Consider the following 17,030-nt stretch of genomic DNA (forward strand, 5'->3'; position numbering starts at 1 on the left):
TCTGAGGTAGTCTGTTCAACACTAGTCTGAGGTAGTCAGTTCAACACTAGTCTGAGGTAGTCAGTTCAACACTAGTCTGAGGTAGTCTGTTCAACACTAGTCTGAGGTAGTCAGTTCAACACTAGTCTGAGGTAGTCTGTTCAACACTAGTCTGAGGTAGTCTGTTCAACACTAGTCTGAGGTAGTCAGTTAAACACTAGTCTGAGGTAGTCAGTTCAAAACTAGTCTGTTCAACACTAGTCTGTTCAACACTAGTCTGAGGTAGTCAGTTCAACACTAGTCTGAGGTAGTCTGTTCAACACTAGTCTGAGGTAGTCAGTTCAACACTAGTCTGAGGTAGTCAGTTCAACACTAGTCAGTTCAACGCTAGTCAGTTCAACACTAGTCTGAGGTAGTCTGTTCACCACTAGTCTGAGGTAGTCAGTTCAACACTAGTCTGAGGTAGTCAGTTCAACACTAGTCAGTTCAACACTAGTCAGTTCAACACTAGTCTGAGGTAGTCTGTTCAACACTAGTCTGAGGTAGTCAGTTCAACACTAGTCTGTTCAACACTAGTCTGTTCAACACTAGTCTGAGGTAGTCAGTTCAACACTAGTCAGTTCAACACTAGTCTGAGGTAGTCTGTTCAACACTAGTCTGAGGTAGTCAGTTCAACACTAGTCTGAGGTAGTCTGTTCAACACTAGTCTGAGGTAGTCTGTTCAACGCTAGTCTGTTCAACGCTAGTCTGAGGTAGTCAGTTCAACACTAGTCTGAGGTAGTCAGTTCAACACTAGTCTGAGGTAGTCTGTTCACCACTAGTCTGAGGTAGTCAGTTCAACACTAGTCTGTTCAACACTAGTCTGAGGTAGTCAGTTCAACGCTAGTCTGAGGTAGTCAGTTCAACACTAGTCTGTTCAACACTAGTCAGTTCAACGCTAGTCAGTTCAACGCTAGTCTGAGGTAGTCTGTTCAACACTAGTCTGAGGTAGTCTGTTCAACACTAGTCTGAGGTAGTCTGTTCAACACTAGTCTGAGGTAGTCAGTTCAACACTAGTCTGTTCAACACTAGTCTGAGGTAGTCAGTTCAACGCTAGTCTGAGGTAGTCAGTTCAACACTAGTCTGTTCAACGCTAGTCAGTTCAACGCTAGTCTGAGGTAGTCAGTTCAACACTAGTCAGTTCAACGCTAGTCTGAGGTAGTCAGTTCAACACTAGTCTGTTCAACACTAGTCTGTTCAACACTAGTCTGTTCAACGCTAGTCAGTTCAACGCTAGTCTGAGGTAGTCTGTTCAACACTAGTCAGTTCAACACTAGTCAGTTCAACGCTAGTCTGAGGTAGTCAGTTCAACACTAGTCTGAGGTAGTCAGTTCAACACTAGTCTGTTCAACACTAGTCTGTTCAACGCTAGTCTGTTCAACGCTAGTCAGTTCAACGCTAGTCTGAGGTAGTCAGTTCAACACTAGTCTGAGGTAGTCAGTTCAACACTAGTCTGAGGTAGTCTGTTCAACACTAGTCTGAGGTAGTCAGTTCAACACTAGTCTGAGGTAGTCAGTTCAACGCTAGTCTGAGGTAGTCAGTTCAACACTAGTCAGTTCAACGCTAGTCAGTTCAACGCTAGTCTGAGGTAGTCTGTTCAACACTAGTCTGAGGTAGTCTGTTCAACACTAGTCTGAGGTAGTCTGTTCAACACTAGTCTGAGGTAGTCTGTTCAACACTAGTCTGAGGTAGTCTGTTCAACACTAGTCTGAGGTAGTCAGTTCAACACTAGTCTGTTCAACACTAGTCTGAGGTAGTCAGTTCAACGCTAGTCTGAGGTAGTCAGTTCAACACTAGTCTGTTCAACGCTAGTCAGTTCAACGCTAGTCTGAGGTAGTCAGTTCAACACTAGTCTGAGGTAGTCAGTTCAACACTAGTCTGTTCAACACTAGTCTGTTCAACACTAGTCTGTTCAACGCTAGTCAGTTCAACGCTAGTCTGAGGTAGTCTGTTCAACACTAGTCAGTTCAACACTAGTCAGTTCAACGCTAGTCTGAGGTAGTCTGTTCAACACTAGTCTGAGGTAGTCAGTTCAACACTAGTCTGTTCAACACTAGTCTGAGGTAGTCAGTTCAACACTAGTCTGAGGTAGTCAGTTCAACACTAGTCTGAGGTAGTCAGTTCAACACTAGTCTGAGGTAGTCTGTTCAACACTAGTCTGAGGTAGTCTGTTCAACACTAGTCTGAGGTAGTCTGTTCAACGCTAGTCTGAGGTAGTCAGTTCAACGCTAGTCTGAGGTAGTCAGTTCAACGCTAGTCTGAGGTAGTCAGTTCAACGCTAGTCTGAGGTAGTCAGTTCAACGCTAGTCTGAGGTAGTCAGTTCAACGCTAGTCTGAGGTAGTCAGTTCAACACTAGTCTGAGGTAGTCAGTTCAACACTAGTCTGAGGTAGTCAGTTCAACACTAGTCTGAGGTAGTCAGTTCAACACTAGTCTGAGGTAGTCAGTTCAACACTAGTCTGAGGTAGTCAGTTCAACACTAGTCTGAGGTAGTCAGTTCAACACTAGTCTGAGGTAGTCAGTTCAACACTAGTCTGAGGTAGTCAGTTCAACACTAGTCTGAGGTAGTCTGTTCAACACTAGTCTGAGGTAGTCTGTTCAACACTAGTCTGAGGTAGTCAGTTCAACACTAGTCTGAGGTAGTCAGTTCAACACTAGTCTGAGGTAGTCAGTTCAACACTAGTCTGAGGTAGTCTGTTCAACACTAGTCTGAGGTAGTCTGTTCAACACTAGTCTGAGGTAGTCTGTTCAACACTAGTCTGAGGTAGTCAGTTCAACACTAGTCTGAGGTAGTCAGTTCAACACTAGTCTGTTCAACACTAGTCTGAGGTAGTCAGTTCAACACTAGTCTGTTCAACGCTAGTCTGAGGTAGTCAGTTCAACACTAGTCTGAGGTAGTCTGTTCAACACTAGTCTGAGGTAGTCAGTTCAACACTAGTCTGAGGTAGTCAGTTCAACGCTAGTCTGAGGTAGTCAGTTCAACACTAGTCTGTTCAACACTAGTCTGAGGTAGTCAGTTCAACACTAGTCTGAGGTAGTCTGTTCAACACTAGTCTGAGGTATTCAGTTCAACACTAGTCTGAGGTAGTCAGTTCAACACTAGTCTGAGGTAGTCAGTTCAACACTAGTCTGAGGTAGTCAGTTCAACACTAGTCTGAGGTAGTCAGTTTAACACTAGTCTGTTCAACGCTAGTCTGAGGTAGTCAGTTCAACACTAGTCTGAGGTAGTCAGTTCAACGCTAGTCTGAGGTAGTCAGTTCAACACTAGTCTGAGGTAGTCTGTTCAACACTAGTCTGAGGTAGTCAGTTCAACGCTAGTCTGAGGTAGTCAGTTCAACGCTAGTCTGAGGTAGTCAGTTCAACGCTAGTCTGAGGTAGTCAGTTCAACACTAGTCTGTTCAACACTAGTCTGAGGTAGTCAGTTCAACACTAGTCTGAGGTAGTCTGTTCAACACTAGTCTGAGGTAGTCTGTTCAACACTAGTCTGAGGTAGTCTGTTCAACACTAGTCTGAGGTAGTCAGTTCAACACTAGTCTGAGGTAGTCTGTTCAACGCTAGTCTGAGGTAGTCAGTTCAACACTAGTCTGAGGTAGTCAGTTCAACACTAGTCTGAGGTAGTCTGTTCAACGCTAGTCAGTTCAACACTAGTCTGAGGTAGTCTGTTCAAACCGCTAGTCTGAGGTAATCAGTTCAACACTAGTCTGAGGTAGTCAGTTCAACACTAGTCTGTTCAACACTAGTCTGAGGTAGTCAGTTCAACACTAGTCTGAGGTAGTCAGTTCAACACTAGTCTGAGGTAGTCTGTTCAACACTAGTCTGAGGTAGTCTGTTCAACACTAGTCTGAGGTAGTCTGTTCAACACTAGTCTGAGGTAGTCTGTTCAACACTAGTCTGAGGTAGTCTGTTCAACACTAGTCTGAGGTAGTCAGTTCAACACTAGTCTGAGGTAGTCAGTTCAACACTAGTCTGAGGTAGTCAGTTCAACACTAGTCTGAGGTAGTCTGTTCAACACTAGTCTGAGGTAGTCTGTTCAACACTAGTCTGAGGTAGTCTGTTCAACACTAGTCTGAGGTAGTCTGTTCAACACTAGTCTGAGGTAGTCTGTTCAACACTAGTCTGAGGTAGTCTGTTCAACACTAGTCTGAGGTAGTCAGTTCAACACTAGTCTGAGGTAGTCAGTTCAACACTAGTCTGAGGTAGTCAGTTCAACACTAGTCTGAGGTAGTCTGTTCAACACTAGTCAGTTCAACACTAGTCTGTTCAACACTAGTCTGAGGTAGTCAGTTCAACACTAGTCTGAGGTAGTCAGTTCAACACTAGTCTGTTCAACACTAGTCTGAGGTAGTCAGTTCAACACTAGTCTGTTCAACGCTAGTCTGAGGTAGTCAGTTCAACACTAGTCTGAGGTAGTCTGTTCAACACTAGTCTGAGGTAGTCAGTTCAACGCTAGTCTGAGGTAGTCAGTTCAACGCTAGTCTGAGGTAGTCAGTTCAACGCTAGTCTGAGGTAGTCAGTTCAACGCTAGTCTGAGGTAGTCAGTTCAACACTAGTCTGTTCAACACTAGTCTGAGGTAGTCAGTTCAACACTAGTCTGAGGTAGTCTGTTCAACACTAGTCTGAGGTAGTCTGTTCAACACTAGTCTGAGGTAGTCAGTTCAACACTAGTCTGAGGTAGTCAGTTCAACACTAGTCTGAGGTAGTCTGTTCAACACTAGTCTGAGGTAGTCAGTTCAACACTAGTCTGAGGTAGTCTGTTCAACGCTAGTCAGTTCAACACTAGTCTGAGGTAGTCTGTTCAACGCTAGTCTGAGGTAGTCTGTTCAACGCTAGTCTGAGGTAGTCTGTTCAACGCTAGTCTGAGGTAGTCAGTTCAACACTAGTCTGTTCAACGCTAGTCTGAGGTAGTCAGTTCAACACTAGTCTGAGGTAGTCAGTTCAACGCTAGTCTGAGGTAGTCAGTTCAACACTAGTCTGAGGTAGTCTGTTCAACACTAGTCTGAGGTAGTCTGTTCAACGCTAGTCTGAGGTAGTCAGTTCAACACTAGTCTGAGGTAGTCAGTTCAACACTAGTCTGAGGTAGTCAGTTCAACGCTAGTCAGTTCAACACTAGTCTGAGGTAGTCTGTTCAACGCTAGTCTGAGGTAGTCAGTTCAACACTAGTCTGAGGTAGTCAGTTCAACACTAGTCTGAGGTAGTCTGTTCAACGCTAGTCTGAGGTAGTCAGTTCAACACTAGTCTGAGGTAGTCAGTTCAACACTAGTCTGAGGTAGTCAGTTCAACGCTAGTCAGTTCAACACTAGTCTGAGGTAGTCTGTTCAACGCTAGTCTGAGGTAGTCAGTTCAACACTAGTCTGAGGTAGTCAGTTCAACACTAGTCTGTTCAACGCTAGTCTGAGGTAGTCAGTTCAACACTAGTCTGAGGTAGTCAGTTCAACACTAGTCTGAGGTAGTCAGTTCAACACTAGTCTGAGGTAGTCTGTTCAACACTAGTCTGAGGTAGTCAGTTCAACACTAGTCTGAGGTAGTCTGTTCAACGCTAGTCAGTTCAACACTAGTCTGAGGTAGTCAGTTCAACGCTAGTCTGAGGTAGTCAGTTCAACACTAGTCTGAGGTAGTCTGTTCAACGCTAGTCTGAGGTAGTCTGTTCAACGCTAGTCTGAGGTAGTCAGTTCAACACTAGTCTGTTCAACGCTAGTCTGAGGTAGTCAGTTCAACGCTAGTCTGAGGTAGTCAGTTCAACGCTAGTCTGAGGTAGTCAGTTCAACGCTAGTCTGAGGTAGTCAGTTCAACACTAGTCTGAGGTAGTCTGTTCAACACTAGTCTGAGGTAGTCTGTTCAACACTAGTCTGAGGTAGTCAGTTCAACACTAGTCTGAGGTAGTCAGTTCAACACTAGTCTGAGGTAGTCAGTTCAACGCTAGTCAGTTCAACACTAGTCTGAGGTAGTCTGTTCAACGCTAGTCTGAGGTAGTCAGTTCAACACTAGTCTGAGGTAGTCAGTTCAACACTAGTCTGTTCAACGCTAGTCTGAGGTAGTCAGTTCAACACTAGTCTGAGGTAGTCTGTTCAACACTAGTCTGAGGTAGTCAGTTCAACACTAGTCTGAGGTAGTCAGTTCAACACTAGTCTGAGGTAGTCAGTTCAACACTAGTCTGAGGTAGTCAGTTCAACACTAGTCTGAGGTAGTCAGTTCAACAGAGACAACACTCACCTTCTCTGAGGTGGTCATTAGATTGTTTGGTCACCAGACTGGAGATAGACTCCACCACAGAGTTTCTCTTCCTGAACCTACAAACAGTAAAAAGATTGTCATGAGTGTGTGTGTGTATGTGTGTGTGTGTGTGTGTGTGTGTGTGTGTGTGTGTGTGTGTGTGTGTGTGTGTGTGTGTGTGTGTGTGTGTGTGTGTGTGTGTGTGTGTGTGTGTACCTCTGGCAGGTTGTTAAGGCCTCTTTGATGACAGCCATGGCTGTCTGTATGTCTCTGTGTTCAAACGTCATGGCAGCCTGCATCACCAGGATAGAACTGTAGCCCAGAGCATGATACATACTGTCCTTTGACCTGGAATAAACACAGCATGCATTACCAGGCTAGAACTGTAGTCCAGAGCATGATACATACTGTCCTTCCACCTGGAATAAACACAGCCTGCATTACCAGGATAGAACTGTAGCCCAGAGCATGATACAGACTGTCCTTCCACCTGGAATAAACACAGCCTGCATTACCAGGCTAGAACTGTAGTCCAGAGCATGATACATACTGTCCTTCCACCTGGAATAAACACAGCATGCATTACCAGGATAGAACTGTAGCCCAGAGCATGATACATACTGTCCTTCCACCTGGAATAAACACAGCATGCATCACCAGGATAGAACTGTAGCCCAGAGCATGATACATACTGTCCTTCCACCTGGAATAAACACAGCATGCATCACCAGGATAGAACTGTAGCCCAGAGCATGATACATACTGTCCTTCCACCTGGAATAAACACAGCCTGCATTACCAGGATAGAACTGTAGCCCAGAGCATGATACATACTGTCCTTCCACCTGGAATAAACACAGCATGCATCACCAGGATAGAACTGTAGCCCAGAGCATGATACATACTGTCCTTCCACCTGGAATAAACACAGCCTGCATTACCAGGATAGAACTGTAGTCCAGAGCATGATACATACTGTCCTTCCACCTGGAATAAACACAGCATGCATCACCAGGATAGAACTGTAGCCCAGAGCATGATACATACTGTCCTTCCACCTGGAATAAACACAGCATGCATCACCAGGATAGAACTGTAGCCCAGAGCATGATACATACTGTCCTTCCACCTGGAATAAACACAGCCTGCATCACCAGGATAGAACTGTAGCCCAGAGCATGATACATACTGTCCTTCCACCTGGAATAAACACAGCATGCATCACCAGGATAGAACTGTAGTCCAGAGCATGATACATACTGTCCTTCCACCTGGAATAAACACAGCCTGCATTACCAGGATAGAACTGTAGCCCAGAGCATGATACATACTGTCCTTCCACCTGGAATAAACACAGCCTGCATTACCAGGATAGAACTGTAGTCCAGAGCATGATACATACTGTCCTTCCACCTGGAATACAATCAAACAGTCTCCAAAGGGACAAGCATGAGGTCATGGCAACGAACAGACACGTGTTAGTACCATGGTTTGAGGAGGTCCAGGGCCTCTGAGAATTTGTTGTTCAGGACCAGGTTCAGAGCCATAGAACACTCTTCTATGGACGTCTTCAAGTCCATCTTACCAGCCCTGGGGGGAGAGAGAGCGAGAGAGAGAGAAGAGAGAGAAAGGGAAGAGAGCGAGAGAGAGGGAAGAGAGAGGAATAGAGAGAGAGGAATAGAGAGAGAGGGAAAGAAAGAGAGAGAGAGAGAAAGAGAGATACAAGACATAGAGAGAGAGAGGAGGAAGAAGAAGAAAATATTAACCCAATACACACAGTCACAAGATAGAGCAGTAGCCAGCCACGTTAGAGGATGGAGCACTGCAAGGTCTCCAACCTCCTCCCTATAGGCTGTCTCATCGTTGTCAGGTCTCCAACCTCCTCCCTATAGGCTGTCTCATCGTTGTCGGTGATCAGGCCTACCACTGCTGTGTCGTCCGCAAACTTAAATGACGGTGTTGGAGTCATGCGCGGCAACGCAGTCGTGGGTGGACAGGGAGTACAGGAGGGGACTAAGCACGCACCCCTGAGGGGCTCCAGTGTTGAGGATCAGCGTGGCATATGTGTTGTTACCTACCCTCACCACATGGGGGCGGCCCATCAGGAAGTCCAGGATCCAGTTTCAGAGGGAGGTGTTTAGTCCCAGGGTCCTTAGCTTAGTGATGAGCTTTGAGGGTACTATGGTGTTGAACTGTAGTCAATGAACAGCATTCTCACATAGGTGTTCCTTTTGTCCAGGTGAGAAAGGGCGGTGGGGAGTGCAATAGAGATTGCGTCATCTGTGGATCCGTTAGGGCGGTGTGCAAATCGGAGTGGGTCTAGGGTTTCCGGGGTGATGGTGTAGATGTGAGCCATGACCAGCCTTTCAAAGCACTTCATGGCTACCGGCGTGAGTGCTACGGGCGGTAGTCATTTTGGCAGGTTACCTTCACATTCTTTGCCACAGGGACTATGGTGGTCTGCTTGAAACATGTTGGTATTACAGACTCGGTCAGGGAGATGTTAAAAATGTCAGTGAAGACACTTGCCAGTTGGTGCGCACATGCTTTGAGTACACGTCCTGGTAATCCGTCTGGCCCCGCGGCTTTGTAAATTGTTGACCTGTTTAAAGGTCTTACACACATTGGCTATGGAGACACAGTTGTCCGGAACAGCTAGTGCTCTCATGCATGCTTCAGTGTTGCTTGCCTCGAAGCAAGCATAAAAAGGCATTTAGCTCGTCTGGTAGGCTCACGTCACCGAGCAGCTCGCGGCTGGGTTTCCCTTTGTAGTCTGTAATAGTTTTCAAGCCCTGCTACATCCAACGAGCGTCACAGCCGGTGATGTAGGAATCGATCTTAGTCCTGCATTGACGCGTTGCCTGTTTTATGGTTCGTCTGAGGGCATAGCGGGATTTCTTATAAGCGTCCGGATTAGTCTCCCTCTCCTTGAAAGCGGCAGCTCTACCGTTTAGTTCGATGTGGACTGTAATCCATGGCTTCTGGTGGAGATATGTATGGTCACTGTGGGGACGATGTCGTCGATGCACTTATTGGTGAAGCCGGTGACTGAGGTGGTATAGTCCTCAAAGGCATTGGGCTCCCGAATGGCGCAGTGGTCTAAGACACTGCATCTCAGTGCAAGAGGCGTTACTGCATTACCTTGTTTCACATCCGGCCGTGATTGGGCGGCGCACAATTGGCCCAGTGTCGTGGTAGGCTGTCATTGTAAATAAGAATTTATTCTTAACTGACTTGCCTAGTTAAATAAAGGTTAAACATCTATTGTTTTTTTAAATGTATAAATCAAATAAATCCTGGAACATATTCCAGTCTTTGCTAGTAAAACAGTCCTGTAGCTTAGCATCTGTTTCATCTGACCACGTCCAGTATGGAGCGAGTCAATGGTACTTCCTGCTTTAGTTTTGGCTTGTAAGCAGGTGGATAGAATTATGGTCAGATTTGCCAAATGGAGGGCGAGGGAGAGCTTTGTACGTCTCTCTGTGTGGAGTAAAGGTGGTCCAGAGGTGTTTTCCCTTCTGGTTGCACATTTAACATGCCGATAGAAATGAGGTAAAACTGATTTAAGTTCCCCTGCATTAAAGATCTCCCCCGTCCCCCCCCCCCCCCCCCTCCCCTCCCCCCCTTTTCTCCGTATTTTCTTCACGTAAATGACGGGGATTTGGGCCTGGTTTTTGCGTCGGACTCATTCAAGAACATAATCTTGTTGCAGTTCGTGGTGAGTAATAATTCTGATATTCAGAAGCTCTTTTCGGTTCATAAGAAAGTAGCGGCAACATTATTGACAAAACAAGTTGTGAACATCGTGAAAAAAACAACAAAATATCACAGTTGGTTAGGAGCCCGTAAAACATCACCCACCCCCACGATGCCATTAGTCCACTTTTGATACATTCCCACAAAATGGATAGCTTTATCTATTCTATAGTATATGAACTGCAGAAACTATATTCATACTGTAGAGATTTAACGTAGAAGGAGTCTAAACACATAGGCCTCTCTCCCTCCCTCCCTCCCTCCCTCCCTCTCTCAAGCAGTCCTAGCTTAGCAGATCCCCCATCTCAGAGGACAAATAGTTAAAAATAACAGAGAGAGACCGGGGGGAGAGAGGGGGGGGGGGGGAGAGTGAGATGAGACAGAGGTGGGGGTGGGAAGAGTAAGAGAGCAAGTAGAAAGAGAGAGGGATAGACGGAGGGGGGGGGGGGGAGTGAGATGAGACAGAAAGAGAGGGGGTGGGGGGTGGAAAGAGAGAGTAGAGAGAGTAGAAAGAGAGAGGGATAGTCAGAGGGGGCGGGGGGCAGTAAAAACTAGAAAGGGCGAGGATGGAAAAAGAGAGAGGGAGTATACTGCTGCATCTGTGATGGATGATGACTGTCGTCTACAGCTAGAGCACAGCTAATCACACACGCACACGCACACGCCTTCCTGCCTAATAAGCATAAAAAAAAGAGAAGGGAGGAAACAGAACAACATATAGAAAAGGGAGAGGAGAGTGAAACAGCTGGAGGTGAATGGAAATACACTACATGATCAAAAGTATGTGGACACTTGCTCGTCGAACATCTCATTCTAAAATCATGGCATTAATATGGAGTTGGTCCCTCCTTTGCCGCTATAACAGCCTCCACTCTTCTGGGAAGGCTTTCCACTAGATGATGGAACATTGCTGCTATAACAGCCTCCAATCTTCTGGGAAGGCTTTCCATTAGATGTTGGAACTTTGCTGCTATAACAGCCTCCACTCTTCTGGAAAGGCTTTCCACTAGATGTTGGAACATTGCTGCTGGGACTTGATTTTATTCAGCCACAAGAGCATTAGTGAGGTCGGACACTGATGTTGGGCGATTAGGGCCTGGCTCGCAGTCGGCGTTCCAATTCATCCCAAAGGTGTTCGATGGGGTTGAGGTCAGGGCTCTGTGCAGGCCAGTCAAGTTCTTCCACACCGATCTCAACAAACCATTTCTGTATGGACCTCGCTTTGTGCACGAGGGCATTGACATGCTGAAACAGGAACTTCCCCAAACTTTTGCCACAGACCTGGAAGCACAAAATCATCTAGCATGTCATTGTATGCTGTAGCGTTAAGATTTCCCATCACTGGAACTAAGGGGCCCGAACCATGAAAACCAGCCCCAGACCATTATTCCTTCTCCACCAAACTTTACAGTTGGCACTATGCATTGGGGAAGGTAGCGATCTCCTGGCATCCGCCAAACCCAGATTCGTCCGTCAGACTGCCAGAAGCTGAAGCGTGATTCATCACAACAGAGAACGCATTTACACTGCTGGAAAGTCCAATAGCGGTGAGCTTTACACCACTCCAGCCGACGCTTGGCATTGCACATGGTGATCTTAGGCTTGTGTGCGGCTGCTCGGCCATGGAAACCCATTTAATGAAACTCCCGACGGACAGTTATTGTGCTGACGTTGCTTCCAGAGGCAGTTTGGAACTCGGTAGTGAGTGTTGCAACCGAGGACAGACACGTTTTTACGCGATTCAGCACTCAGTGGTCCCGTTCTGTGAGCTTGTGTGGCCTACCACTTCGTGTCAGAGTTGTTGTTGCTCCTAGACGTTTCCACTTCACAATAACAGCACGAACAGTTGACCGGGGCAGCTCTAGCAGGGCAAACTGACTTGTCGGAAAGGTGCCATCCTATGACGGTGCCACGTTGAAAGTCACTGAGCTCTTAATCCAGGTCATTCTACTGACAATGTTTGTCTATGGAGATTGCATGGCTGTGTGCTCGATTTTGTACACCTGTCAGCAACAGGTGTGGCTGAAAGAGCTGAATCCACTATTTTGAAGGTTTGTCCACATACTTTTGTATATATAGTAGTGGGGGTAGTGTGTATATATAGTAGTGGGGGTAGTGTGACTAGTATAGTGGGGGTAGTGTGTATATATAGTATAGTGGGGGTAGTGTGACTAGTATAGTGGGGGTAGTGTGTATATATAGTATAGTGGGGGTAGTGTGACTAGTATAGTGGGGGTAGTGTGTATATATACACTGCTCAAACTGCAGTATCCGTTAAGACAGACAGATAGGTTGTAGCCTTCAGATTATACCCTGCTCAAAAAAATAAAGGGAACACTTAAACAACACAATGTAACTCCAAGTCAATCACACTTCTGTGAAATCAAACTGTCCACTTAGGAAGCAACACTGATTGACAATACATTTCACATGCTGTTGTGCAAATGGAATAGACAAAAGGTGGAAATTATAGGCAATTAGCAAGACACCCCCAAAAAAGGAGTGATTCTGCAGGTGGTGACCACACACCACTTCTCAGTTCCTATGCTTCCTGGCTGATGTTTTGGTCACTTTTGAATGCCGGTGGTGCTCTCACTCTAGTGGTAGCATGAGACGGAGTCTACAACCCACACAAGTGGCTCAGGTAGTGCAGTTCATCCAGGATGGCACATCAATGCGAGCTGTGGCAAAAAGGTTTGTCAGCGTAGTGTCCAGAGCATGGAGGCGCTACCAGGAGACAGGCCAGTACATCAGGAGACGTGGAGGAGGCCGTAGGAGGGCAACAACCCAACAGCAGGACCGCTACCTCCGCCTTTGTACAAGGAGATGCACTGCCAGAGCCCTGCAAAATGACCTCCAGCAGGCCACAAATGTGCATGTGTCAGCATATGGTCTCACAAGGGCTCTGAGGATCTCATCTCGGTACCTATTGGCAGTCAGGCTACCTCTGGCGAGCACATGGAGGGCTGTGCGGCCCCACAAAGAAATGCCACCCACACCATGACTGACCCACCGCCAAACCGGTCATGCTGGAGGATGTTGCAGGCAGCAGAACGTTCTCCACGGCGTCTCCAGACTCTGTCACATGTGCTCATGTGCTCAGTGTGAACCTGCTTTCATCTGTGAAGAGCACAGGGCGCCAGTGGCAAATTTGCCAATCTTGGTGTTCTCTGGCAAATGCCAAACGTCCTGCACGGTGTTGGGCTGTAAGCACAACCCCCACCTGTGGACGTCAGGCCCTCATACCACCCTCATGGAGTCTGTTTCTGACCGTTTGAGCAGACACATGCACATTTGTGGCCTGCTGGAGGTCATTTTGCAGGGCGCTTGCAGTGCACCTCCTTGTACAAAGGCGGAGGTAGCGGTCCTGCTGCTGAGTTGTTGCCCTCCTACGGCCTCCTCCACGTCTCCTGATGTACTGGCCTGTCTCCTGGTAGCGCCTCCATGCTCTGGACACTACGCTGACAGACACAGCAAACCTTTTTGCCACAGCTCGCATTGATGTGCCATCCTGGATGAACTGCACTACCTGAGCCACTTGTGTGGGTTGTAGACTCCGTCTCATGCTACCACTAGAGTGAGAGCACCGCCAGCATTCAAAAGTGACCAAAACATCAGCCAGGAAGCATAGGAACTGAGAAGTGGTCTGTGGTCACCACCTGCAGAACCAGTCCTTTATTGGGGGTGTCTTACTAATTGCCTATAATTTCCACCTTTTGTCTATTCCATTTGCACAACAGCATGTGAAATTTACTGTCAATCAGTGTTGCTTCCTAAGTGGACAGTTTGATTTCACAGAAGTGTGATTGACTTGGAGTTACATTGTGTTGTTTAAGTGTTCCCTTTATTTTTTTGAGCATTGTAGTATAGTGGGGGTAGTGTGACTAGTATAGTGGGGGTAGTGTGTATATATAGTATAGTGGGGGCAGTGTGACTAGTATAGTGGGGGTAGTGTGTATATATAGTATAGTGGGGGCAGTGTGACTAGTATATTGGGGGTAGTGTGTATATATAGTATAGTGGGGGTAGTGTGACTAGTATAGTGGGGGTAGTGTGTGTCTCTAATAGTTGTATTAGTCGATTAAAACGCTGGATTTTTTTCTAGTTTTAGTCAGTCATCATAATAGTGCATTTTTCCATTAAATAATTCATATTTACCTTAACCACGGTATACGTTATATATACGGTATACTGCTCAAGCCGAAGGCAAAGTCCCCTGTCAAGGAGACCTGCGTGATTCTGGTAGTAGTTGCAACCAACATCTTCGCTTATGACGGCTTGCGTTGAGCGACAAGCCCCGATTGTCACGTACACAGTAGTATATCTCTTCCACTTGTGTGAAATCTGACACCACGTGAAGCTGGGATATCCCTCTTGTGTGAAATCTGACACCACGTGAAGCTGGGATATCCCTCTTGTGTGAAATCTGACACCACGTGAAGCTGGGATATCCCTCGTGTGAAATCTGACACCACGTGAAGCTGCGATATCCCTCTTTCGATTTCATTCGCTCTCCTGAATTTCCATCAACTCCTGGTTGACACCTACGACACAGCCACTGACAAAGCACATGCCTGTCATCCTTACGTCAGAGCACAGCAAGAGTGGTTTCATCACTATAGCACATTCAGAGATTACTTTTGATAGTCGGCTTGAAATCAAATCTAAAATAATTCATAGATTTTTAACAAAAAACACTTTCCGTTTGTCAAAGATGGACAAGATTAATATGAGATGAAAGGCGAGTTCCTAATGAGTCCAGGACGCCGAGCTAGAGCTCTGTGTGACGTCCACAGCGACAGGGGAAGACATTTTGATCAAGAGAGACCTTTAGAACATAGGCACATAACTGTAAAATACATATTTGTAAGGAAGGTGAAATCTTTAGTCATTTTATAATTTGATTATACTATATTTAGAAAACATGTCATTTCAAGCCTTATTCACAGTTTTGTTTAATAGGAAATGTATCAAACATTTTCATATTTTCATAATAAAAATAAATAAATAATTTAATCATATTTTTACTGTGTACTTGAGCTTGTGTATCTAGTGTGACGACACCTCAGCAATGTATTTATTTTACCAGAAATGTGAGGGGGTAAATAACAGCGATTTCCTTGAAAAGGGAAAAATCTGAGCTGTCCAACAATGGCAGAATTAGTTTGTTTTCCCCATTAGAGAGCGACAACACAGATGAGATGAATAACAGGTCTAAAGTGCGACTAAAAATGTTTCTGTGCGACCAGTACCTTGTGCCCCCCCCCCCCCCAAAAAAAAACACCAAAACAAAGAAGAAGAAAAAAGGAACGCGTAACACCGCGACTTCTTCTCTGCTCAAACAAGACAGGCTGACACATTGCTTACAAATCACAACCAATTATAATGCTACACATTTTAAAATTGAACAAATCAGAGGCCAGGGACAAAAGTAGCAGCACAATGTTCTGCGAGTGCTGTTGAAAGTGTATACGAGTCATTACTAAAAAAAACACACATTACTAAAGGCAAAAGCACATCAAGTGCAACGTTATCTCTAAACTGTGCAGTAGCTCCAAGACTGCCATGCAGCTCCACGGAAGAAATATCAGCCCACAGAGCGAAGCACGAGATTAAACTTCACTCAACTTTCTAGAGTTTTCCCTGTTCAGCGATGCAGTAGACCTGCATTGCCATTATTGGATCTGTGCCATTTACTTTGAACTGGACTGTGTTTACAGCATGAGCGGTCGTGAGTAGACGAGCTTGTTTTGAGATCAAAGCGAGAGTTGCATGTAACCACGTGTGGACATTTTGTTGATATCCTTTGCTAGTTAGTGAGTTATTAGTCCAGTTATAGATCATTTGTAGTCAGCAATGGGGGAGTGATAGATTCCTACAAGAGCACAAAACGTCTACATTTCTAGACATCTTTGAAAAGCGAGTCAGTCTTAAAGGGGCAGTGTTGTATTTTGAGACAGGCTTGAATAAGCTAAGTAGCCAATAGGCAGAGGGTAGCATAATTTGTCTGATTCTCTGTAATAAGGGTATGGGAATAATAATGCATTTCATTTTGTAAAGCGGTTTCTTGCGTCAAACAACGTGTCCAGTCACCTCCTTGTCTGAAGGACACGTGGATAAACAGGTTAATGTCAAGCCCTGCATGTTTGTTTCAAAAGTCTCATAGAATGTAGACCTACATTGAACACCACACATTGGCTGCTACTGTAGGCTGAATGATAGAACAGCTATTTCCATGTTAACATGTTATGGGATACATTTTCTCCATTGTTTTTGACGGTAGGCCACTCGTAGTCCTTCATTATGATCATATAGCCAACTTGACCACTGTCTGAAACTGTAACTTAAAGTAAGTGCAGCCTCAGTGTTCACAGTAAACGAGCACTGGAAGTTGAACAGAATTTTGCCTGGTTGCTACGGTATCATCATCATCATCATCATCATCTGTTAGCTGAATGCAGTAATGAATTGTGTTTGTGTTGTATTGAAAAGAGCATGTTTTTAAAATCACCAACATCACTGAGTGTACAAAACATTAAGAACACCTTCCTACTATTGAGTTGCACGCGTGAAAAACCCCAGCAGCGTTGCAGTTCTTGACACAAACCGGTGCTCCTGGCACCTAACACCATACCCCCATTTAAAAAGGCACTTAAATATTGTGTCTTGCCCGTTCACCCTCTGAATGGTTCACACATACACAATCCATGTCTCAATTCTTCTTTAACCTGTCTCCATCTACACTGATTGCAGTGGGTTTAACAGGTGACTTCAATAAGGGATCATAGCTTTCACCTGGATTCACCTGGTCAGTCTACAGTATGTTATGGAAAGAGCAGGTGTTCTTAATGTTTTGTCCACTCAGTGTATATTTCCACAGTACGAGGTTGGAATAATTCTGTGAAAATGTGAAAATGTTGCTCTTTTAGTTTAGCATCTATAAATATGTTTGCTGTTAGACTTTTGAAGACAATACAGGTTGTTTTAAATCACCTCTATAAATATGTTTGCTGTTGGACTTTTGAAGACAATTATAAAAGGATCTTT

The 17,030-nt window shown here is 45.4% G+C and overlaps 1 protein-coding gene across 2 annotated transcripts in view; it reads right to left on the reverse strand.

Moving 5' to 3' along the window:
• The window catches only part of LOC129835535 (tetratricopeptide repeat protein 39B), a 122,826-nt gene that overhangs the window by 75,935 nt on the left and 29,861 nt on the right, over positions 1-17,030 (reverse strand). For both annotated transcript variants that reach the window (XM_055901211.1, XM_055901210.1), the window contains exons 3-5: positions 7,713-7,817; positions 6,444-6,575; positions 6,228-6,304 (exon numbers count right to left, since the gene is read on the reverse strand). In XM_055901211.1, coding sequence (XP_055757186.1) covers positions 6,228-6,304; positions 6,444-6,575; positions 7,713-7,817 — 314 coding nt within the window. The remainder of the gene's footprint in view (positions 1-6,227; positions 6,305-6,443; positions 6,576-7,712; positions 7,818-17,030) is intronic.

The sequence above is a fragment of the Salvelinus fontinalis genome, chromosome 36 (assembly GCF_029448725.1).
Source record: "Salvelinus fontinalis isolate EN_2023a chromosome 36, ASM2944872v1, whole genome shotgun sequence".
NCBI lineage: Eukaryota > Metazoa > Chordata > Actinopteri > Salmoniformes > Salmonidae > Salvelinus > Salvelinus fontinalis.